Source organism: Numenius arquata, chromosome 3 (genome assembly GCF_964106895.1).
Source record: "Numenius arquata chromosome 3, bNumArq3.hap1.1, whole genome shotgun sequence".
NCBI classification, from domain to species: Eukaryota; Metazoa; Chordata; class Aves; order Charadriiformes; family Scolopacidae; genus Numenius; species Numenius arquata.
In genome coordinates, this window is record NC_133578.1 from 7,083,701 (window position 1) to 7,108,351 (window position 24,651).

The 24,651-nt window shown below is 45.7% G+C and overlaps 1 protein-coding gene across 1 annotated transcript; it reads right to left on the bottom strand.

The window, feature by feature from the left end:
- Nucleotides 1-7,668: 7,668 nt before the first annotated feature.
- LOC141463144 (carnosine N-methyltransferase 2) lies at nucleotides 7,669-19,902 on the bottom strand. The gene is made up of 8 exons (XM_074145420.1): nucleotides 19,877-19,902; nucleotides 17,459-17,520; nucleotides 15,866-16,004; nucleotides 14,171-14,223; nucleotides 10,786-10,893; nucleotides 10,551-10,681; nucleotides 9,421-9,514; nucleotides 7,669-8,024 (listed from the first exon to the last, which is right to left on the bottom strand). Exons 1-8 carry the CDS (start codon nucleotides 19,900-19,902, stop codon nucleotides 7,669-7,671), a joined length of 969 nt encoding a protein of 322 aa, XP_074001521.1.
- Nucleotides 19,903-24,651: the final 4,749 nt, after the last annotated feature.

The window sequence follows — 24,651 nt, forward strand, 5'->3', positions numbered from 1 at the left end:
CCAGCTCCCGGTACCAACCTCTTGTCCCCTGGTCCATCAGCGCTGGGGCTGGTAAGGATTGCTTCTCCTCCTTGTTGGTTTCCTCAGCCTGCTCTTACCACCTCTTGATGCCAAGGAGTTGATGACTATGGTGAAGCAGGTGCCATCCGGTCCATAGCAGCCCTGAAATGAAGAGCACAGCTGAGCTGTCATGTTTGCAGAGGCCAGATGGTCTTCGCGTTAGAGGAAATTTTAAAAAAAGGAGATATCTTTCACCAAGAGAAAAAATGACTGTGGATAGGCACTTGAAATGGGTTTATTTGTTGCCCATCTTTGCAAAACATCTGGAAAGTAATTAGGAATTAATGAGGAAAGGCAAGGAGGAGGTTTGATTGCCTGGGTACAGCCTTCAGTGCAGGAGGTCCCTGACTGACAGGTTGCCAAAAGGCAGGGGAGGATCGGAGAAGAAAAAGAAAAATGTCGTAGAAGATTGACTATTTTCTATATTCCCTACTTTTTTCCTTCCCTCCCTAGCCAGCATAGGAGTCTGGTCCACGTGGAGTTTTTGTCTGAGGCTGAGTGAAATTTCATATATTTTTTATATTTTTCAGGGACTGTTGTGACATGTAAATAAACAAGACTCCAGTACCAGTAAAAATGCTAATTATGTTCAAAAGCAATTTGTTGCTGAGTGATGGAATTGGAACATTTATTTAAATTCCCACCAGAACCTGAATGAATTTGGGAACTGTATTTGCTGGGGGTGCTGCTTCTCTAGGTGTACGGTGCCCTGAAATACAGCCATACAGAGGAGAAAGCAAGAAGCTTATTCTCCCATTAATACCTTTACCTGGCTTTGTACAATAGGTTATACTAATGTACTTAGTTTAAAATTTCCAAAGCATCAAAAATATTAATAAACATTAAGCAGTATCTCAGGAATAATTTATACAAAGTGCAGCCAAGGTATGCTCTGGCAGCGCTTGTTGTTTTAAGGCATTTGTAATCGGGTGAGACGCTCCTCGTAAAACACCCAGACGAGCGCAGGTCATTTGTTTCGTGTCACCTAAGGCTCTGAAGCAAAAAAATCTGCATTAACATTTGGCAGGAATTGCGAGTGAATCACGACAGAGGTTGGCCACGACCCCACGTCCCCTGAGCACAGGAGGAAAGTTTTCCGTAATTTGGTTGCCTTGAGATAAGGCCATGGAGGGGGGGGGATACTCTGCTGGAGGAGGGAGCTGGGAAGGATGAGACCTTGGAGGCAAGCTGTAAGAATTAAATAAGCTCAGGAAGGATGTCTGGGCTGAAATTTGTATTTTTGTCATTCTTATTTTTAGGCATGTATAAAAACAAGTCCTGAGATGAGGGAGTAAGTCTGGGTGAATAATTTTTAGACTGAAGGTTATTCACAGTTGAGTTGTTTGATTCTCCAGTGTTAATTACTTCTGCTTTGCGTTGGATCATATGAGTCACAGGGATTTCTTTGCATCCCAAAGTGGATAACCAATATGTGAAACTGGAGAAAAACCTGTAGTTGTTAGTAAATAATGGAGAAGGTCTGTAAGTTAAATGTATTAAATCTGTAGAACTTTCATCTGAATTTCCTCAAATACCATCCCCTTTTCCCAAATAACAAATGACATGATCTGTACAAGCATGACAAACCAAAGGCAACAGTTATCTGTATGAAAACATCTGCAAATCAAAACCTCGTGGACTGTTTGTTCAGGACTGCAAGTATATTAGCGCTTCTTCCAGAAATAATAAAATCAAAACATTTACCCTCTGGATGATCATTTAGGTACTTTTATAAAGTAAAAGCAGCCTGAGTCAGGAAAACATTGCAAAGTGTTCAAAAAAGCAAGGGGCTTGGTCTAGTCATAGGCAAGTCAATGGCAAAGTGCCTGTAGAGTTAAAACCTAAAGAAAACAGCCACTGGAGCAATGAGCTGTAATCTTCCTTAATCCATAATATCAGCCGTTGACAGATACATACAGAGTGATTAATAGGATGCTAAAAAACGTTAACAAAGCAACAGGGACTTAGAGACTGCCCTGAAAATTTCTTTATCACATTTCTAAATTCACCAGAGGTACCATCATTACAATGTACGACAAAACATATGTTTCCTCTACAAACTTGCTGGCAGGTCTAACCAAAAGTGTCATCAGACTATCGGGAAGCGACTAGTGGAAATGAAGCTCCTGTTCTCCTCTTCCCTGTTCCTTCTTAGAGATGAGAAGAAAAGCCCCACTGGGATCCAGCCATCTCACATGTTCCACAAACCCTCTTCAGACCCGAGATCTTTCCAGCTGTAGCTTGTACTCTTCAAACATTTATCTTGGAGGGATTTCAATTTGTTTTAACAAGAAATTAAAGAAGAATAAGGGATGAACAACACATTTCCTGCATTTCCAGCTGCTGCTTTAGCTAAAACCAGCGACATTAAATAACACGGTGCTAGAGGGCTGGTCCGTGAACTCCTCCATGTGTCCACGCTGCAGCCCCAGCTCCCATGCCAGGTTGTGCACGTGAATTTGTTTGTATTAGAGGGATAAGCTGTCAGTTTATTTCTTTTCCTGTTTCAGAACTAACTGCATGGAACACTTGCATTGATAAGGGTGCTCTTAGAGACAGGAAGGGACTTAGTACCGGTGGCAGAAGGAGATCATTGTTTGCTTTGGGATTTGTGAATGGGTCTCTATCTAAATTTCAACATTTCCCAGTAGAACTGGTTTGGCTGACAAATGAAGCAGAAGCAGGGGCAGCCGGTGTTATTAGGGGTGTCTGTCCAGACCCCAAGGTGTTCACCCCCAGCCAGGAGTTTGAATGACTGCCCCTGGGTAGAAAGAGCCAGAAGGAGCTGCCCCGAGATCGTTGTCTCTCCCCAGCCAGCCTGGAGCTACTCTGCTGGGACAGGAAAAGTGCATTCATGGCCCTGCCTGCATGTTTACTAGTACCACCCCACTGTGTCCATACCAAAATAAGGAGATTTCTGGGGTTTTGCTATCTGGTGTCACGGCAGCTTGGCACACAGCAGAGTGACCATGCACTGATCCATAGATGCCTTTGGAGACCTAACCGGGACTCTTACCATCTAGCAAGATCTAATTTTCTGTTGGTACTTAAATACTGTAATTGAGTGATTCCAAGGAGCAATGGTTAATAAAAAAGGTATTTTAGATATTTGTTCTCAGTCTGGAGGATCTGAGCTTCAAAAAATATTGTACTTTAAAAGATAGGGTGAAAACCACCTTCTTAGAGTTATAAGTTATAGGCTAATAATCTTATGAAGGTCTTTTTAAGCTTCAGGAAAGTTACTATGATCCTACCACTAGTACATGGAGGTCCAACCAGCAGCTTCAGGGAAATTTGTCTGGCCTTTGCTGCCTTCTTTGGTGGATACAGAGCATATGGACATGGTTCATGTTTTGGGTCATCAGGACTAACTCCATTAAAAGTCCCTGCATGTCAAACTCACAGTTACTCCTGTCCTCCCCATCATAAAGGCCTTTAGAAAGGTCATTTCCTCAAGAAATCCAAATTCTGTGCAGAGCAAGGACTCTGAAAATATTTGCAAGGAAGCAATTCTGAACCATGCATGGTTTCCGGGCAGCTGGAGGTCTATTTTCTGGGCATACGCATGCCCTGAGTTTTCCTGGGTTTTCCTAAGCATAACCTTGTGGGAACTGCTCTGCCGCATCTAGATCCTGCCTCAAGTGTCTTCACCCAAGGGAACTCTGGAACAAGCGCCCCAAATCTGAAGACTGCAGGGCAAAGCCTGGTGTCTTAATGCACACTATTAAGATAGCGTACAGCTCGTGACAATTGGAGATCTCACCTTACAGCCATGCATCTATTTGGTGTATTTATTTATGAAAAATGCACAGGGTACCCAAAGATTTTCTGCACCCCTGGTATAAACCTCAACAGATTTCTGTGGGCAAATACTGAAGGGGGCGGGGGCCGGGGGGGGGGGGGGGGAAGTTCAGCATCTTTATTTTTGTGTTGTGCTCCCTGATTGAGGTTAGGTTTAACCTTTTCAATATACGTACCTGTATTTTAATGAGCTTATCTTTTAATGGGACTATTCAGAAATAAGGTATTAGATTTTCTAGTTCCTATGCTATCTTCATTCCCCTGATAAAGTTCATGGGTAGAGAAGCCTTAACATTTATTATGAAGGCAAACCAAGCCCCAAGGTTGGAACTAGATATCTTTAAGGTCCTTTCCAACCCAAACCATTCTATGATTCTATGAACCTGCAACTGTTACATTTAAAAATAATGCAGCTTGGGGTTTGTAGGCATTACTTCTACTCCAGAGTACACACAGCCGCTTGGTTATCCACAAAAGCATTCGCTCTGGACTGGAACAAACTGTCGTGCTGTCAGAGCAGGACAGGTCCCTCAGGGAGCCACGGACCTGCTCCTTGCTAACTGCAGTGCTGGGAACTGCCATGAAACTCATTGCTGAGGCGGGTTCGTCCTGGACTGAGGTCAGCAAGGTTAATTCAGCTCAAAGCTGAAGCAGGAACAACCGCATCCTCCCGACATCCTCCTAACATCCCTTTCTTTATGTTTTCCTCCCCTGGTCAGCCACAGCACCTCGTTAGCTGTGTGTAGACTTGTGCTTGAATGATAACTAAGGTGCAGCACTTCAGCCATTGAGTAGGGAAAGAAAAGCAACCCAAGAGCAAATTTTCTGGCACCAATGCTGTGTGATCATAACGTTCTTATAAGTACCAAAAATACGACTCTGCGGTCGAAAAAACTGTGGTCCCCAACAGCTGATATCAGCATGCGGTGACCCAGCAAAGAATTCGGAGGTGAGCCTGTGCACTGTTCGCCTGCCCGGCTGCTTGACTCTGTTTCTTCAGCTCAGCATCTCAAGCGTTGTGGGAGGCAGCTTTGATCTGCTGGCTGCTGCAGCCCTCTCGTGGCCACGCAGACCCAACCGTGCTCCGGCATGCCAGCTGCTGGGAAAGCACAGGCCCAAATTCTGTGTGGGAGGACAGCATATTTTTAAAAAAGCACAACAAACGGTTATTAAATAACATGTTCATCCAAGAACAAATATATAAATAAATGGAGCAGACACTTAGGATAGTATTTGTTCCAGGTGTACAAGCAGTCGTTCTTAAATGACTTGCTTTTCAGGAATCAAAAGAAAAATTACAGATAAAGCTTTAAGCAGCCGTGTTTTTAATGGGGTGCCCTGTTTCATCTCCCCAGGCTGTCACTAAACAGTCTGCTTTGAAGTGCTCCTTTCCTTTTGAGCATTTGCACATTGATTTAAAATGGTGTGGGTAATTTTTGTGCTCACGTGTTTTGCTGAGTATCTGCTTACTGGAAATGTGTCTACCTGCTCAGGAAACTGCAAGGAGGGGTGAAAATCTCTTGGGCTGGGAGACATCTGAGGGAACTTGGGCTGTTCCAAATGTCTGCAAAGACTAACAGGGAAATGATTCTTTGGAGCTTGAAAAGCAAGCCTGTTTTTTGGTATATTTTGGTTTTCCTTTTAACCGACCAGGTAGAGACAGAGGCATCTCTAACACATGGAAATAAACCAAGGAGGCACATGGATGGGAGCAGTGCTGAGAGCCCATCCAACAGCCTAACCACACATTCCCTGCCCAGTGCTGTCAGCAAACACAATCAAAGGAAACACCTATAGAATAAAAAATAAAATGGATCAAAACTAAAAGCTCGTGCATAGGTATGGGGCACTCTGGAGGAGGTTGTCCAGTTTTGATTGATGTTTCTTAGACTGACAGCAATAGTACTTACAGACCAGAGGGCCGGAGTCCTGCCAGAGGGATGGTGTTATGCTATCGTTTTCCTATTGCTTTCCTCTTCTTTTCCTTACAGTAGTTTCAGAGGAAACATCTGCAGGAGAAATGGCTGTATTTTTAAAGAAAGATACAGAAAAAACCAACCAAACAAACAAACCACAACAAAAAACCAAATAACAACAACAAAAACCACCAAAAAACCCAAAGCACAAAGTGGAGCCACAATGACTGTATGAGCTGACATTACTTTTTCAGACGGGAGTGCTGTTACCTCTGGCAGCATCTGGGCAGAGAGATGGGGTTTAGCAGGATCAGCAGGACGCTGGGTGACAATGACATCTAATATTTGGCAAGCCACTGTGCCAACCCCTGTGTTCGTGATGCTGGAACAAGCCTTTTGATCGATACCAGGCATCAATAAGGCAGTGGTACCTGTAGCCCCTTCAGGTGGATGTGGGCGTGTGCTTTCCAGCTTCACTAGGACAAAGCAGGGCTTGTCTCAAAGGCTGCCCTTGGGACTCATAAATTAGTCCCATAAATTAGCTTCAGCATGGAAAAATTAGTTTAGTAGATGTGGGTTCTGTACCTCTAGTTATTTTCCATCTCAGCTGGTGCTTCCTACCCTGAGAGCTATTTACAATGAGGCTGGTGGGACTTTTCCACCCAGGTGCCCAGCCCAAGGTTTGCACAGCATCATGGCCCTAAATGCAGCACCAAATCCCACTGGTCCCCCATGCAGGATCTCCCTTTCCAGGCAGCTACCCTGGCAGCACCTTCTTCAGCCCTCTGAACATCTCAGGACCATGTGGAAATAGTCTTAACTTACCTATATTAACATCTTAACTACATACATTATAGTTAAGCAATGTAGGTGCTGTGCTGTGGTGATGCTGCTTTGACTGAGCCAAGCCGCCTCCCATGGCTGTGGCACAAGGAGAAGCTGCAGCTCACTCCCAGGTCTTCCACAGCCGTGGACATCTTTCTTACTTCCATGAAACCCTTAATGCATCCATAAAACATTATTTTGCTTTTTTATTGGTTTTAACTAACTAACCTCTTCACTCTTCGTTTTCTGTAAGCCCACACATAAACAACAAGATGGGACCTTTTTTGGTTTAAAAATGCTTTTATTTTATATGGAGAAAAACAGTAGTAAGAAAGTAACAAAATTAATACTTGCCTGAAGGAGCACAGGGCAAGTATCATTCTGGGATCCAAAAAATTCTCTGAACAAAAAGGTTGATAAATTCTTGAGACATGTCTATACTGCGAGATGCTGAGATGTTTGTGGCAGTAAATACCTAGGCTGATAAAACCATGTAAAATAGTCTGGTGCAGAGTGTCTTACAGCTCAGGTCTGGGTGCAGTGAGGCACATTACTTGGGTGCAAAGCAGCAGGGACACCTTGCTGGGTTTGTCATGGCGCAGCTGGAAGCATTGGGTCTGTACGCAGCCAGCACGGGGGCTGCAACCTCCTCCTGGCTACAAAGCAGCATCTGGTCATATATAGACATGTCTTTAGGTATGTAAACACGCTGGCTATATAGAAAAGTGGAAATCCCAGTGTCAAAAGCACAGACAGGATGTACACTGTTAAAAAAAAAAAAAAAATCCATGTAGGCTTTTAGTGAGATGGAGCTCTGGGAAAACATTCTCCTAGGGCTGGACTAAATAGCCAGGGTGAAATCTCGGCCCCAGTGACCTCAGCGGGACAAAGAGCTCATCCCCGGCGTCACAGTGCCCATTGCCCCTGGCTGGGAATGGGAGGCTGCGGCTGAGCCCCACTTTCTTACCTTCTTGCCTGCAAGTGCCCTTCTTCCTACACTATGTCCTTCTGCCAACACATTGTCCCTATACCCACCCTGACTTGTCTTCTGCAGTTGGTCCACACTCTAGGATTCAACCACAATCATACTCAAGTTGTTGCTGAAGATGATCCTCCCATCCTTTTTGCTGCTGCACTCGGGCTGGCAGAGAGCCTCCTGCAGCTGCCGCCGCAGCCCTGGAGGGGCCGTGCCCAGGAAGTCTTTTGTCCCCGTCAGGAAGTCCATCATGTGGCCTCCAACCGGGTCCCCCTCGATAAAGCACTCAGTGATATCCCAGCCCGACGGGAACTCATAAACACGGTATTCAACCCCCAGTCTCTTCAAAACATCCGTGATGCCGTTGGAGGTCACGTAGTGGCCGCTGTCGGTGGAAGGCAAGCAGTGTCTGTAATTCTTCCATAAGCTGGCCCATCCGCTACTGTCTGCCAGAGCAGGAGGGAAGGTCACTTTTGCAAAGCCAAGGCAGTCAAACACCAGCTAATGCAAATACTAAAAGATTTTGAAATGCTCCTGGTCCACTGCTGGTCTAGACTTTGCCAGGAGCAGTAGAAGAGCTTTCCCTTTACTTGAGTCCGCTTATAACTGTCCGTGCCTGGAGAGGGGTGTCATAGAATCATAGAATTATAGAATGGTTTGGGTTGGAAGGGACCTTAAAAATCATTTAGTTCCAACCCGCCTGCCATGGGCAGGGACACCTCCACTAGAGCAGGTTGCTCAAAGCCCCATCCAGCCTGGCCTTGAACACCTCCAGGGATGGGGCATCCACAACTTCTCTGGGCAACCCATTCAAGTGTCTCTCCACCCTCACAGTAAAGAATTTCTTCCTAATATCTAATCTAAATCTCCCCTCTTTCAGTTTAAAAACATTACCCCTTGTTCTATTGCTACACGCCCTGATAGAGTCCCTCTCCATCTCTCCTGTAGGCCACCTTTAGGTAAAACTGTGATGTCCCTGGCCCTCCTTCCAACACTCTCTTGTTTAAAGGAAGCACCAAGGTGACTGTCTCCAGCGCTGGATTTGCCCAGAAGGAGGAGTACACACAGATATGTCAGTGCACTGAGCCTGCACATGCATGCTACCTATTAACTGCTCCTTTGACAGATGTCCAGATGTTCTTATACATTGAATCTTAATTTTAAGTGCACATCAAAGAATACATACATGAAAAGCCAGTCCCAGTTAGCAAGGGAAACAGCCTACCAGCAGTGCCAAAGGGAGTTTTAACGACAAACATAGGGAAGTGTGCTTTATCCACTGCATCACAAGACAGGGATTCGTGAATGGCATGCTGGAAAAAACACTATTTTTTCTTAAACAAATGCTGTTGTAGGTTGTAAAATGCTTCTTTTTCCTGTCCTTCCATAAAGCCTGCAGCTCTTGGCAGTGTCCGTTTTCCTGCTGGGAATTCCTGGTCATTGCTGTGCAGAGGGAAGAGTTCCAAAGATGGGCCCTCCCAGAACTCAGGTTGTACAGTGTTGATTTCACCATGATGGAGGGCTGACCCCCATTCATGAATAGCCACACTTCTCTCCAGCCGGTAATTTCACAGCAGGAGGTCTCTGTGAAGTATGGAGCAATTCATCTACTTCATAAGCAGGGAAGCAAGAGCACGAAGACTATGCCTAAGTCCCGTCAGACACTGGGGTCCAAGAGGCTAAGACCAAGATTGCGTGCTCCCTATGAAATACAGTGTTTGCTTAATTTAATTCCTATAGAATAAACACTACTGAAAATGTGAGACAAATATTTGTGGCTTGCATACTTCAAAGCTCTTTAAAACACCAGCAATGAAACAAAAAACAAAAGGTTCCTCTTACCTGATAAAATTATGATCAGGAGTTTACCATGATGGTCGAGGCAGCTGTGGAAAAACTTGATAGTATTGTGAATATCTTCCACTCGGTACAGCATCTAGACGTGACAGAGTGACACACAGCCATTACTCCTCTTCCACAGCGCAATGGACCTTCAAAGGCTTAAACCCTTTCTCTATAGAGTGGGTTCAAACTATTTCCCAGTTACTTCCCAGCCTGTCCTGACTCAGAACACAAGTTTAGGGATGCGCCATGGGACTGAGCATCACCAGATCTTCCCTGGCACCAACAGCCTGGGTTCAGACCCAGGAACCCTTTGCTCAGCCTCAACCACCAGCTGGATGCTGAGCTGCCTGTCACTGTCCTTCAAGCCCAGCACAGTTTTATGGTTGGAAAATATGTGCAGAGGGGAATTCCCTGGTTTCTGTGGCTGGTCTTTATCACCAGGGGCATTTCTGGGACATGTCTGGGCAGTGGGCAGGCTAGATATCTTCCAGACACTGAGGAGTTTGCACTAGGACAAAGCAGGGCTTGTCTCAAAGGCTGCCCTTGGGACTTATAAATTAGTCCTTGACCCAGCCATCAAACCCGTGAAACACTTTCCAGTTGCAAAATCAGCTCTTATGCAACGAAAGCAAAATGAAATAAAAGCAAAATGATATAAAACCTGCTAAAGCGAGAGATTAACAGATTTTTTTACAAAATGTAATTGGCACATACAACATCACTGTCATCAGTAGCAGAGACACAGCAGCATAATTTCTGACCCAAAACCTGACACAGGTGTTTGTTCATTAACCCTTCCCTTCAGTGCCATCCAAACTACTCTGATAAGGCAAAAAAAGTCAAGGGTTTTTTTTGCAGCAGCAAAGCATAATTGTTGGTCTTCATGTGATGTGTGATGGCCTGAGACTCATCCTGGTTTATTACCCACCATACACAGTTAAACCAGTACCAGAGACCAAATCCAGGATGGACAGCAAATGAAGTTTCATGTTTGTAGAGCTGCTGCAGGAGTTATTGCTCATGGGAGAACTGTGCTCAGCTCTGGTCCCCCTAACTTCATGCATACAGCGGAGCTGGAAGGGGATAGTTAAAGCTAATAGGCCTATATTAAAGCAATACTCCATTACCTGGATCATATGGATGAAGTCGAATTTCTTATGTGTGCCTCTCTCTTTCACCTCTTGTTCATACTCCGAGGAAGTGAGTTGGTGCCAAATAAAGGAGACATTCTGCAGGTCTGGAGCTTGATTCACCAACTCTGTTTTCAAAAGTAGAAGGAAAACATGAATTTCCCAAAGCAGCAGAAAAACTCACTGTTCAAATCAATGGTCCTCACTATACCCCAGGCAGGTATAGCCTTACCTTTGTAAGCTGCCACATGCTGTGGGTTGGGCTCTATGATTTCATTGTCAATAAAGACTCCCGGGTGTGCAGCCTGCAGTACCCTGATCATTTTCAAATCCTGTTCACCTGTTCAATAAACACAAATTCATTACTTTAAAAAGTACGTAAATGAGATGAAAGGACACCGGTGCACCTGCTGCCTCTGCTGCTGAGAAATCATAGAATCATAGAATTTCCCAGGTTGGAAGGGACCTTTAAGATCACCGAGTCCAACCATCGACCCAACACTGGCAAAAACCATCACTAAACCATATGGCTAAGCACTACGTCTACCCATCTTTTAAATACTTCCAGGGAATCCCCAAGTAGAAGTGAGGCACTGTCTACCATAGCATCTAACCCTGTGATAGTCTTACCATGATGTCTTACTGCTCAAGGTAACATCTATTTACAGATAAGCCTAAGAACAAGGAAGAGATAAGCAGCACAGAAACCTGCTAATGGCAATACTCTGGGTCATGGGACAGACAGGTCAAAAAAATCGAAGAGCAATGTTTAAAAAAACAAGCAGGAAGCATTAGTTTTCAACCAAAAGGCAAAGTTTGAATGATGGCAAGGAGGGAGTCAGCACAGCTCTGCAACTTCAGTGTGGCACAGGGTGATTTACATCTTTGGCACTGCCCCGGGGAGGTGGTGGCTGCTCTGCTGCTGGTGTGACACAGCTCAGGGACCTGGGGAACTGCATGGCAAGAGGAAAGACCCATCAACATGCAGTACCCTGGGCCTTCGCTCCTTGGGAGCAGCCTCATGGTCTCAGCTCTGGGCTTCTACTAACTACTTGTTATCTTGGCATTGCAAATAGAGACTCATATATTTGTGTGTAGGTGCCCTGCAAATTTAGCTATTGGTGCTCCTCTGTTTCTGTCCGAGTTCTGGAGGAGCAAGTAGCAATCTGTCCTTCTGTCCTAGGAAATTCCCAGCCTCTTTTGAGGTGATGCAGGTCACTTGCTTTCTCTCAGAAAGTCTGCGATGCGCCAAGCGTACAAAGTCCATCTGGTTCTTCTGGGACTATGGAAATAAACAGCAGAGATGGCCACTTTGAGTGGACCTTTGTGAGAATCCTGTATGTAGCAGACGGTGGGGCCTAAAAATAGTCCTGCCCCTGCAAATGTCACACACAGAGGGCTTGATACGAGATACTGCATCTTCCCTAGCCTTTCAGCTGATGTACCAGCTATGAGCAAAGTCGTCATCTTTGGCAGGTGTTGCAGTAAATAGAATTAAAGGAGGGAAATATCAGCCATACCAACACTACAGGGACATCCAAGGAAGGACGGAACTTTTGAAATTGGAGAAAAATACTCAAGACTCCTGAGGAATGCAGTGGCAGCGGCGGAGAGCTGGCCAAAGGCAGAAAAAGAGGCTGTGGCTCCATCTGTTGAAGGTGGGTGCATGGACCAATATTGTTGACACTGGTATTTCAAGGAAGATCTCTATAGCGAGCAGCTGAGTCACTTTAGACAGCCCTAAATGCCAGTTAGTATGTGCCTGGGGTAGGAAACACCAGCAATCAGAAGTGCTGACATGGGCTTCCCACGGGCTCAGGGCAGACAGGAGGCAGAGCATGGCTGCCCTGTGCCCTGGAGCCACTGATGGTGGCAAACAGGTATATCAACAGCAAATGGGTATTTTAAAAGTTGTTTAGGGAATTTTTGTTTGTTTGTTTGTTTTGTTTTAACCCTGTAAAATGCCCTATCCAGTCTATGCAAGAGCAGGTAATAACATCCTCAACCTGGGTGTCTGCAAAAACACAGTGAAATAGAGGAACTCTGCTCCACCTTGCCCACCAGCAACAACCCTTCAGCAGTAACCACAGCAAGGTATTCCAGAAACAGCAGTAAAACCCCTTTGCAAGCAGCAGCCACCCTGGCACTAACTGGGAGGCTACAGCCGACATAGTTATACCAGCCGGAGGACAACATGGGGTGAATGAGAAAATCTGGTCTGAAGCAGACAACAGTCCTTTAGGATGTGGAGTGGGTCACTAATCCCCATTAATGTTTTCGTCAACTAAACTAATTCTGGGAGCTCCATGAAATCAGAGTCCAAGCCTGGAAAGGTCAGGGATCAGATATAACCTTTTGCTCAATGCCATCCTAGCTCACTCCCTGCCCGGCCTCAGAAGTTCAGCTCCTGCAGCCGTGGGCAAGCGGAGGGGGTGGGAGTCTGTACCCCTGCCCTGGCACCTCCGAGGGGCAGTTACCCAGGAAACCCAGGAAATTTTAGATTTTTTTTATTGTTCCATTAAGACATCTTCTGAGGAGGCAATAAGGAAAAATGAGGACGGTACAAAAAGTTCATTTTTCCCTTGTGCTTTCTTGGAGTCAGAATTTTGGTTTTATATTACTTAATGAAAATGGAGTGTAATTGAGAACTGAATGATTTCTTCCTCCTTGCTTTCTCATATACTCCAACATATTCCCAATTGGGGGAAACAATTCAATGTTATTTCTCTCTTACTCAGGAAAACAAGCAAAAAAAAAAGTGAGAAAAATACTTTCATTTGAAAGCATTAACACTGAAATTCAGCTGAAAATAGGTTTTAAAGCAAAAGAAAACTCTGACAAATCATACTGCCACTTGTATTCTCTAGGTTTTATTTTCTTCCACTTTTCCTAGGAGCAAAGTTGGATGTTTTACCACTTCTTTTTTTTTTTTTTTTTTTTTTTAAACACAAATTTATTTAGAACAGCTTTAAAGCCATTTTTCCAAAATATTGTTTCTCTCTGGGGGAAAATACCGTTTGCAGTTAAATCTTACTTATCACTGGATAAAAGCACAGTAGTAACAAAGAAACACAACTTGAAAAAGCCGCCGAGGTGCCATGCTAATAGTTATGGCCAGCTGGTTTTGCACCACCTGGAGCAGACCATCACCCAGATTTGGCCTCTGGGATCCCTAAAAGCAAAGCAAAACAAGAGATCCCTTCAGGTGGGATATTCTAAGACAGGACCTTGGGTGGAACCAACCTCTTGGATGTTTCTAATTCTCCCTGATGTGGGTTGAAGGTGCGCTCATACCTAACCTGGAGCAGGACACCTTGCTTTGAGACACATAAAATCAGGTGAGAGTCATCAAGAGGCAGAGACCAAGCTAAAATCATCACACTCATCGGAAAATTTAAGCAGCAGCAGTGTTTCAGACGAGAGACGGGGAAGGAAAGGAGGGAGCATGGCTCTCATCCCAGCTCCACACCCTGTTTTGCCATTCTCTGCTTCAATGAGAAACACTGTTATTATGCCTGAGTAGTTCTCCCCCTTGCTTCAAAACTTTGGAATGACTTCCTGCTACCCATAGGGACACCCCCATCCCCCGGCATCAGTGGTGCTGCCAAGCTCCTTACCTGTGCCGCTTCCAACTCCCAGGACATTTATAGTCGATTTTCCATTGCCGAGACTGAAACGATAAGTGCACATTACTTAACCACACTAAGTCACACAACTTCATGTTTTAATTCTAATATCTCGGACGCGGGGACATTGGGATAGAAATCTGAGCATCCCTTTGGAGCCCAGCTATAACCAGCCCCATATTAGCAGGCTCATATTTCAAAGCACAATAGACGTCAGGATATAGTGTTTCTCCTTCTTTCCCAGGGAGTTTTCTCCAAGCTATGGCTGGCACCATGCAAAAAGGCCTTGGTGAAGGCATTTGAAGGGTTCCTTTTGGGGATAGCAGGGTTGTGCCTGGGCTGCGATGGGCATCGCTCCTGCCGTGCCTGTCTGCAGGGACAAGGTGAGCTGGGATGAAACCTCTGCACCCTCAGAAGACAAAGTCTGGTTTCCCAATATTGGCTATAAATGCCCAGAAAAAAAAATAAAAGAAAACAGGCTATTCAGATGACTGGAAACCCTCTCTTTTCAATATTCATCTTCGTTTGAAATTGGGAGGAAGGTCAAAATCTTCAATAATTTTTACCTTACAAAAAATTACTGCTGAAAAGATCAAAAAACCACATCCAACCTTGTAACTCCTAAAAGAATATTTAATAACAGCCTGGCACAAGGATGAGGAGCCTGGGCTCGAGGCACCTCATTGCTGTGACATGCTTTATGGTCTTATTCTGCTCTCGGGCATGGACCGCACGGAGGGATTGAGTTTCCCATACGCAATCTCAGGAGATGCTGCAGCAATGATTCAACAAGAGGGGAGCAAGTAGTAAATCCTGTGGGGTGTGAACTAGTCAAGGAGCCTTAGTCCTAATGAGGGTCAAGACCCCTTGACAGACCTACAATGACGTAGGAAGCTGCAATGTTTTGCATCGTTTAAATTGCACAGAAGTAATTTTTTTAATTTCAAATTTCCCGATACAACTTATGTTTTAGTTATTATTTCCACTGCTTTTTTTTTTTTTTTTTTAATCTATATCTGATCTGGACTCACCTGCCTAAATTGTTTTCTCAGTGGAGAATACAGTTTCCATAACATCCCAAAATTACCCAAACTTGAAAGATCTTTCTTGTGGTTTGGATCTAGGCTGCTCTAAAACTTATCTGCAGTCATCCAGGCTTAATACATTACATCAATACTTCACAAAACTGATTATCATTTGGTACTTAAGCAATGCAAATCGACTTAGGATAGAAATAAGGAGGTCTTAGGGGATTGAGAAAACCAAGAATTAGTCACTAGAAGAGAATTAGAGATGTGTTTCTGTTTGGACTGATGTGTGATGAAGTCCCCAAAGCAGGGAGAGAGCACAAGAGAGAGCTTTCTTTTAAGGAAAACAAACAACAAAAAAAACCCTTTAATCCTTGGAAAATCAGCTAATGAAAAGAGATGGATGTGAAAATGCAGTCTTGATTCTTTCCTTAGCATAAGCTGAGAGGCAGCACAGTGTATTAATTGAAATAGCATGCATTTTGGAGTTGTTAAAAAGAATATCCTGAAGACCGCTATTAGGGGACTTAAAATTGAAAAGCATTAGCAGTCCATTCATGCCCCGGAAAAATCCTTAAAGATGTTTGCTGACCCATGTGCACAGGTTGCCCTCCCAAGATAACAGATGGCTTCCCACTTTAGTGGAAGCGCTCCTTACCCAGCCATAATGTTGGGCATTTCTTCCTTGTTGAACTCATCCATGCACTGGTGCTCTGTTGAATGATCCAAAAATGTCTTGAAGGCTTCTACATACTCCTCAGCTGTAAGACTTCTCATGGAAGGGACCACATATAGCTCTTGAGAAACAAATGTAAATTGTGTGTTAGCAACTTCAAGGCAAATGAGGGATCAAAGCACTTACCTCATGGAAGAAACCCAACCCAACCAAAGCCAGAGACTTGGGAAGATGGTACAGAGGACACATGGCCCAGGGGCCGTCCATGCAGATGGGCTCATGCGAACACTTTCCAACCTGTTCACACTCAGGGTTGGAATACTATTCTTAGGTGCCTTTTGACATCAGCAAATTTGTTAAGTTCCTCATTACTACAGGTCAGCCTGAGGAAACTATCCCAAAATTGCTTAGCCAGATATGTGGTACTCGGTTTGCTGAAAGGGAGGTAACTGGAATGTTTTTCTGTAAGACTCAAGGCAAGAAGGTGAAGGGAATCACACAGCGGGTCCAAACCTGAGGGAGGCATCGCTCTCTCATGTGCTGGCATAACTGAAACCACCAGCTGTTGGCAGACGTGCTGTTAGGGGTGATGCAACACAAAAACTGCCACGGGCTCCTGACGCAAAAATAGTCAACACTGTGCACCTCATTTCTGACTCTTGCTGGCGTGGGACTGCAATGCACTGCCGGGGAGGTGGATTCCCCGCTGGCAACTGCAGCTCGTGGCCAGGAGGGCAATCGATAGCTAAAGCATTTAATCTGAACGGGCTCATGCTCAAATGGGGGTGGCTGAGACCAAGAGTTCTAGCTCTGAACCAACGCCCAGGGCTACCTAAGGGGTTGCAAGCAATTATCGCAAAAACTCGCTTTCCTGCTGTCTCCTCCTAATGACAGCGCTGCTGCTGGGGCACAAGCTGTGGCCAACTGCTCGGGTCTGAGGAACAACAACAAGGCTAAGACACGAGAAGATGCCTTTCAGCTGAGCACTGGCTCTGGGATCTGTCTCAGACAGAGGGCTGCAGCAGGGAGGCAGTCACGGTGCCAGCCTCAGCGTGCGAGATCAGCATTGGAAAGGTAGTATTCTATAGAGAAAAAATCAGTCTTTCCTCCTAAAAGAAATGAGTGTGAAGGCTAGCACTCAGCAGAACATCTTCATCCTCATTTTTACCTTTTGAGGAGCTGCTTATTTATCATCTGCTTTCAGTTGCCGCTAGTAAGAAAACTTTGTATGTCTCATCTAGGACTGTGCAATCTTAAATTGAATCCCTGTGCTGTTTCCAAAACCACACGTTACTGGCAGCTAGTTTTGGGTAGGTATGTATGGAAACCCTGTGTCCAGACCTATTGGAGGTAAAGAAATAAACAGCTATCCTCAGCATTTTGAACTATACCCTAGCATAAACCTGAAATCACCTGAATTGCAGTCAGTTTAGCATCCTGTTTCTTTTTCCTTTTTTTTTTTTTAAACAATCTCTGACTCCAAAAGAATTAAAACATGTTTGTAGTGATAGCAAGCTGAGTGGGCATTTTACTTTAATCTCTTTTTTTTTGTTGTTTTTTTTTGATCCCAAATACCTGAATTATCGTGTGGAGCTGTCAGAATCTCTGCTTCAAAGTTCATGCTGGGGAACCTATTCCTGTAAGGAAAGTATAGCACTTCGGTTATTTGAAGAACCTGTATGCTGTTTTTGAAGCTGCATTGAAAATGCAGAACAAAAGGAAGATGCTCCAGGACAAATTTTCCTCGCCTCGTAAGCAATACTGTTTGTTTTCTTTTACTGAAATAAAGAAAGTCAAAAGTTTTTGGTTAGCTGATCACCCATAAGTATCAGCAACAGACTGGCCACCAGGGCTTGTCTGAGGTGCGTTGTGGAGGATTTTTCCTTCCTCTGAGGAATCGTTAACCAGTCAATACAGTGGAAGAAGGCATTAGACTAAGTGATATTATACATTCTGTGAAACCTTTAATCATGAATGGATGAGAAGAAATAGCAGTGAAATTAGGAAAAGCCTGTAGTAAGCTTCAGCATCTGAGGTGTTGAAAGGCCTGTTTGGCCAAATGTTTCCGGGACCTTTTTGCTTTGCTTTATTTATTCTTTTTTAACTTTAGTTTTTCCTGGCTGCAAATATTACATTGGGTAACTTGTAGAAGGTGCAGGACTCAAAAGGCAAAAGTCAGAGAGGTCATTTGACCATAAATGTTTTCATTTAGTCATATTTTTTTCTTTCTTAGTTTAGGGGGTTTTGTGAAGTTTCCCAGCAATGAAGTCACATCTTCATTTTCCTTTGACATCCTTCCTCATCTATAAAATAGGCATGAGGTGTCACTAGCAAAAGGAAGGGATGAAATTAAATTGGAGCAAGGACCTCACTCCTGCAAGGAAAGTGTTGGGGTGAGGCTATCCGTGCAAGGGGAATAGTCATCTTCTGGCTAACCACATTTCATTATCGAGATGCACAGCAAGCCTTCGGGGTGATATTCCTGTGTAACCCGAGTTTAGACATGTTGCTGCTTCCAAAGATTTGCCATTAGAAAACGTTTCATGAGAAGCAGTCTGCAATAGCAGTAAGCAGCCCCCAAGTCCCTTCTACCAGGGAGAAAACCCCTGCACGAATAAGAAACAAGCCAGGAGGTGGACAAGAAGAAAGGGAGTCTTGCAGTAGGGCTTTGAGATACAATATGTAATGACTGTGCTAGCAGATAGTGAGGAAGTGGCCACCTGTGCAAACAGCGCGCTGTTTTCATTGATGAAGGCAAGAAAATACTAAGGTGAACCAGAAGCCTCAGAGACGCTGGGGCGCTGCCAGAGTCCTGCAAGACCAGTTGATCTCATCTGAGTTCACTGCCAAAGTCACGTACCTGGCTCCCATGACGTACATCAAAGGTCTCTGTTCCACCACCCTGACCTCACCTCTCCCCAGAAAAAAAAAATCTCACAGAAATTCAGGAAACAAGCCTGAACTCAGCCCACCTCCATAAGCTCCAGCTTGGCTGGAGGCCAGTCCTTCCAATTCCCACTCAACCCTCTGACCTCTTCAATTTCTGCTTGTCAAAAGAGAGGACTATTTTGTCCTCTCAGTTGGCTGAACTGAGCAAGGTGGTTTTCAGAATAAATCTCCCAGTAAAATGCTGAGGGGTAGCGTGGCTTCCTCTGTGCAGAGGAACTGCTCACGGGGTCCAGGGACACAAACTCCATTTCTGACCGGTCAAACATTTCCAGCCATCCCAGGAGACCTGTCAGGTGACCTGGACAGACTGCACCACAAGCATGCGCTGGGATGGATGATGCCAAGATAACTGTTCCACTGAGACTTTTGCTATTTCTCCCCAGGCAGGGCTCAAGACAGATTAACGCTTGCTGCCGGGAAGGTGAAACACGCTTACTCATCACTGGGAACAAATGGGCTTCCTCTAAAATCTCGCTTAAAATCTAGCCTTGGTATGAAAATTGACTGCGATGCTTTGGGCTGGTTCTGCCCATCCCAAGACCCTGGTACCTGACAGCAGGACCAAAGTAGTGACTGCCAGGGAGTGGGATGCTTGTAGGCATCTCATGGGTTCTTCTGCAGCTCCTGGCTAAGTCGGAGCTCACTGTTAGCAAGGTTAAACATCTTCCCCTCCCTGAACTGAGCAGGTTGCATTAGGGACTGCAGGTGCAGGGCACAGAGGGAATTCCCAGTGTCACTTCAAGTGCTGCAGCACCTTAAAGTTGAAAGAGTTATTAAATTCAAGATGTTTCTAGCAAAACAAATTGCGAGAACATCTTCATAACTCATCATTCCATTACACCTCAACTTAGGCTGCTAAGGGGCTCAAGGTCTCCTCACAAAGGCTAGTTTAGCCCCCAAACCCTGCCAGGACACGGACACATCAGCCTTTACTCCCACCTTACACACATCCACCTGTGACACAGGGACAGCAGGGGCTGGCTCTGCCACCCAGCCGGATGGTGTGGAAGCCCACACCCTTGCTCCCTTCCAAAATCCACCTACCTCTTCATCTCCGTGGCCGGATCCATGGTCGGGATGGGTGCCGTGCCGGGGGACGGCAGCTGGGCACGGGGCTGGTTGCCTGACCCTATGTTAGCATGTCCACCAGCCGCGGTGCCGGCGGTGGCCCCGGCGTGTGGCCGGCCCCTTTCAGGACAGGCAGCGTCACTGGAGCGAGAAGGGGAAACCCGAGCCCCGCGGGGAAGGAGCAAGGGGCTGGAGCGGGCGATGCACAAGGCCTGACGTCCACGGGGCTGGACTCATGGCACGGGAGCTGCGCTGCTTCCAAAGGGAAAAAAAATAATAGTAAAAAGACAGATTGAGATTTCCAAACCTTTAAAACCTGAGTGGAAGCGGCAGAGGGGTGTCAGACGGCACCAGGCAGACTCAGGGGTCATTTCCATCTGCTTTTTAATTTGCTTTGAACCCTGGTCTCTCTCATGCTTGTTGCCCTGGGCAAGAGGAGATGCTTTCCTGCATCCTTCTGTGCTGCTGCCTGATGGATGTGCTGGGAGATCCCTGACGATGTTGGGGATGCACTGGGACATCCCTACTTTCTTCAGAGAGGAGGGGCTCACTGGCTGCCCAGAGACCTGAGCAAGTGGGTTTTCCATCTCTAATTCAAGGGGAAATGAGGCATGACAGTAGTACCATCCAGCAGGCACTACAGCCCCACAGGCAGCTTGTCCCTGCCCTGTGAGGGGGACAGGCAGACAGGGTAGAGGGCAGCCAGCCCAGCCTGCTCCCTCCCTGCTTGCTAAACTGCAATGATTAGAAAGCAAGGAAACATTTTGGGGGGAGAGCTGTCTGAGCTGGAGGTGGCTGGATGTCACCCAGGATGGGATGGCAGCCAGGATGAGAGTTGCAGTGGTCACTGTTACAAATACAGAGAATCCTGGGTGCTCCCTGCACACTGACATGTCCTTTTCTCCCACAGCATCCGCAATACTGATGCTCCTTATAACTAAAGTCTAAGAATACAAATGTAGAAAAGAAAGGATTTGTTTCCAAGTGAGGTCTGGAGGTGGAATGTGCAGCATTGGTCTCCTGTCCACTCCCTTTCCCTGAAGGCAACGGGCAAAACAGATTTAGCAGACAACAAATAAAACCTCCTCCCTTGCTAAGATTGCTCCCCCAAACGTCAACTGCCTCAAAGGGCTGACCGAGGCCAGGTACCATGTTCTCAGGTGGGGATGGTTCACCATCAAGTGAGCTGTCTTGGTTTATACTAGATTTCGCTTCCAAATGGGTTTACATTATCTCCACCCCCAAACAGGTCTGCAGCAGCACGTTGAGCTAGAAATGGCCACATCACTGCTCTTAACCAATATATTCAAATATATGTTGAAGGGAGGAAAGACCAAAACCCCTTTGCTAGCTCTAAAATGCAGATTTGGCTCCTGCTGCTGGTTGACCAGCCAGGTCAACCTGATGCAGTGGTTTTGCATCAGCCATTTTCATCCCTACAAGAGATCAGCCTACCCATCCCAGCAGAGACGGCAGCCCCAGGAGTCCACCGGTGAATGGCAGATTGTGCTTCTCAGCCGAGCCCCACACACTGCAGCCACAACTCCCTCCTGTCTCCCAGCCACCTCCAACTCATCCCAGCTAAACCACACCACCCGCCCTGGCCCAGGCACCCCCCCACCCCCCTATGCCACCGGGATGGACACTCCACAGGTCCCAGCAGAAAGCCCTACCTCCCTGGAGCAACAGGAGCTGTAGGGAAACCTCCAGCATCCAGGAGCTGCACAGCCCTTGGAAACCTCCTTGTACATCCACTGGGGGCTGATAACCCTCCCGACCCACCCTGTGTCCCCCACCCCCCGGCTCCACGTAGGCACATGCCACAACTGAGCTGGCATTAGCCTACAACAACGGCCTTTGTTCCCCCCTGTGCTGGGAACAACAGGACATTGTGGGCAGCTCTCTGCGCCGGCAGGAATTGGCGGCAGGGTGGCTTTGGAGGATGTTCCCTCCACACGCTGTGCTCGCTGTTGTTCTGGCAAGCTCGTGACTAAATCCCTTCTAAACTGTGTTTTTCATGCAAATCGAAAAAGCTGGCGCTTTTTTTGGTTGGTTTTTTTTTTTTTTTTTTTTTTTAATCAGTGAGATGATGGCTAAAGCTAGAGCCGGGCTGCAGCACGAGAAAAACAAAGCAACAGTGTTTTTCCCCACACGCTGTGGCTGGGGAGGTCAGGTTTGGGCTGATCCTGCAGAAACAGGTCATTCACTTTTCCCAGGGGTGAGTCTGCCCAAGGCTGGTATTGCCCATGGCACCGAGCCCCCTCGGTGCTCCATCAGCCCACCCCGACAAGCCTCAGACCTGAGCCTCCAGGCAGGAAAGATTGAGTATTTGGAAATTGATTTTCAATTAATTTATGGTGTAAATAGCGCTCAGCTTTTAGGGTGATGAATGTCAGGAACGTCCTTGACATTTTTTCAGAATTTCTCACTCACATTACTAGTTTATTTTTTGAGACCTCCCAGCTCCACCTAGAACAACTGATCAAGGCCCATGTAATGCAACTTTGATTTTCTCATAAGCTGTGCTCTTTTCTTTTTCAGCAGTGTTTCTTTTTTTAATGAAAGTCTTTTCATCAGTAAGTTAGCTATTTTCGCTTTTCTCCATAGTGAAACATTTGGTACAAACATTATTCTGCGTTAGGCAAGTTCTGGTAGAGAAGAAGACAACAAGAAATTTTGTAGCACCCATTTTCCTGGTACTTAAAGTCAAGATTTCTCATTAAAGGAAGAAATTTTTTCCATTAATCCTTTTAAATATTTAACAGCTCCTGGGCAGCAGTAGATCTTGGAGTTCGCGCAATGGTATTTGTTTTTATATATGTATAAAGCTTTTTTTCCTACAGGAAAAAGAATATGACTTCTGATAAGTACTGAAAAAGATAACAGAAGAAGCAGAATCCATCCCTCCCCAGGGGCAGCAGCACTCGCTACTACTGGGCCCAGCTGCTCCAGCTACATTTTGATTCAATCTCCCAAAAAACCAAAGCATCTAGGTCTGGAGATCAATTATTTTTTTTTTTAACACAGCCCTTCCTGCCGTTTTATTAAAGCCTGGCTGCTGGTGCAGTTCTTCCAGACCTTTTCAAACCACCCTTTTCAAACTATTTGACTAGAGGTCATATCTCATGTAGTTGTAATTATAGAGCTAAGGCGAGGGCAGAGGGAGAGGCCAACGTGACCGCCCTCAGAAAAGCCTCTTTGATTCAAGGTGAAAACCAGCTTTTGCTCTACAAACCGTAAAGCATTCCAAAAAAAAAAAAAAATCTCTCTGCTAGCAAAGATAGATACAGTAAAGTGTTCCTTTTGCCCCTCAAGAGCTCACAGGTCTTCAGCTAGGAAAATACGCTCAAAATTTAAATTTCCTTGGCTGTACCCGTGCTGCTGCCCATAGCGCTTGCTGGAAGCACAGCGCCAGCAGGATCAAACACATCCCACAGGTAGAGTGCTCCAAAACCAGGGCACTTGCGAACTCCGCTGTACAGAAATGTGGAGAGTAGCCAGCAAAAGAGCTTTTGTCCCTAGCTCAAAGTCAGCAGTGCAAATAGTAAGGCTGTGGAGACTGGTCCCTGAGAAGTTTTTCTGGTTCAAGAGAAAAAACTAAGGGGGACAGGAGTTTTTGGTGAGAAACAAGGCTGTGATAAGGGAGCCTCACAGGGCTCAGCCGGCTGTGAGGAGGGGATACATCTAGGAGAACTTTGATTTACGTTAAGATATCTCAGAGGTGCTGGGGTGCCAAACTGATGTTCCTGTGCTTCAGTGGGACTCTGACCAGCCTGTGACTGGGAGCAAGCAGGTGGAGGAGTTACAGCCGGGCTGCTTGGATTATTCACAGCACGTTGCAGGGGGATGCAAACTGCTGGAAGATCCAGAGACCCACAGGTGCTGAGCTCCCACAAGGGCCAGCAAGAGCTGAGAGAGCAGACAACACAAAAGTAACATTCAATTATTAATGTTACTGATTATATTACAATTGCACCTGAAATGAAGGATCAGAATTGAAATTCTGTTTCCTTACCTCCTTTTAAAGCGAGGCTGAGCCCAGTCGTCACAGCGTGTGTGGCACTGCACCACCTCCGACGGGAAGAGGCCTGAATACTCCAAGCACCCAAAGTACCCCAAGAAAAGTCACTCTGCCGGGCAAAAATCTGTTACAAAACTGACTTTCACGCATTCTGTTCACGCCATCGATGGAAATAAGATGACGAGTCACCCTTTTTTGGGTAAACAGAGAGAAAAAATGGTGGGAGAGTGGGTACAAGTCCAATGGGGGGATGGTCACCTTGCAGAGAAGCTTTGGCTGATCTGGGAATCTTTCTGGTTTGTCCTCCCTTTAAAAAGATTATCCTTAACTAAAGCAACATCTCTTTGAAAGTTGGCCTAACATTTCCTCTCCATTCATGGTTAGTTCTGCCATCTCTCAAACCCTGGTATTTATACCACACAACAAAACATGCCCGTGGGTCCCCTGGACTGTGGCAGATGGTCCCTTTGGAGCACGGTAGCTCCAGCACTAAGTGCGCAGAGATGAAGAAAACCACTTTGAAAGCCTGAAGACTTATTAGGAGTAGTTATAAAAATATGGAATCCCAAGAAATACATAAAATTGAGCAGCTTTGGCTCAGCCCAGCATTTCTGATGCAAGTTTAGCAACGTGCTTGTCTATTATTTAGCAGATTGCAATGCAACAGGTATAGGAGAAAATGTCAAACGGAAGGGACTAGAGTTTTGTTTTACCGAAAGCCACTAGATGG

What these genes read in the sequence shown, in the direction of transcription:
- LOC141463144 (XM_074145420.1), bottom strand. Translation starts at nt 19,902, where the DNA reads ATGGATCCGGCCACGGAGATGAAGAG. An exon ending in AGCTCCACACGATAATTCAG is followed by an intron (nt 16,005 to 17,458) that starts GTATTTGGGATC and finishes TTGTTTCTCAAG; the next exon opens with AGCTATATGTGGTCCCTTCC. An exon ending in ATGCCCAACATTATGGCTGG is followed by an intron (nt 14,224 to 15,865) that starts GTAAGGAGCGCT and finishes TTATCGTTTCAG; the next exon opens with TCTCGGCAATGGAAAATCGA.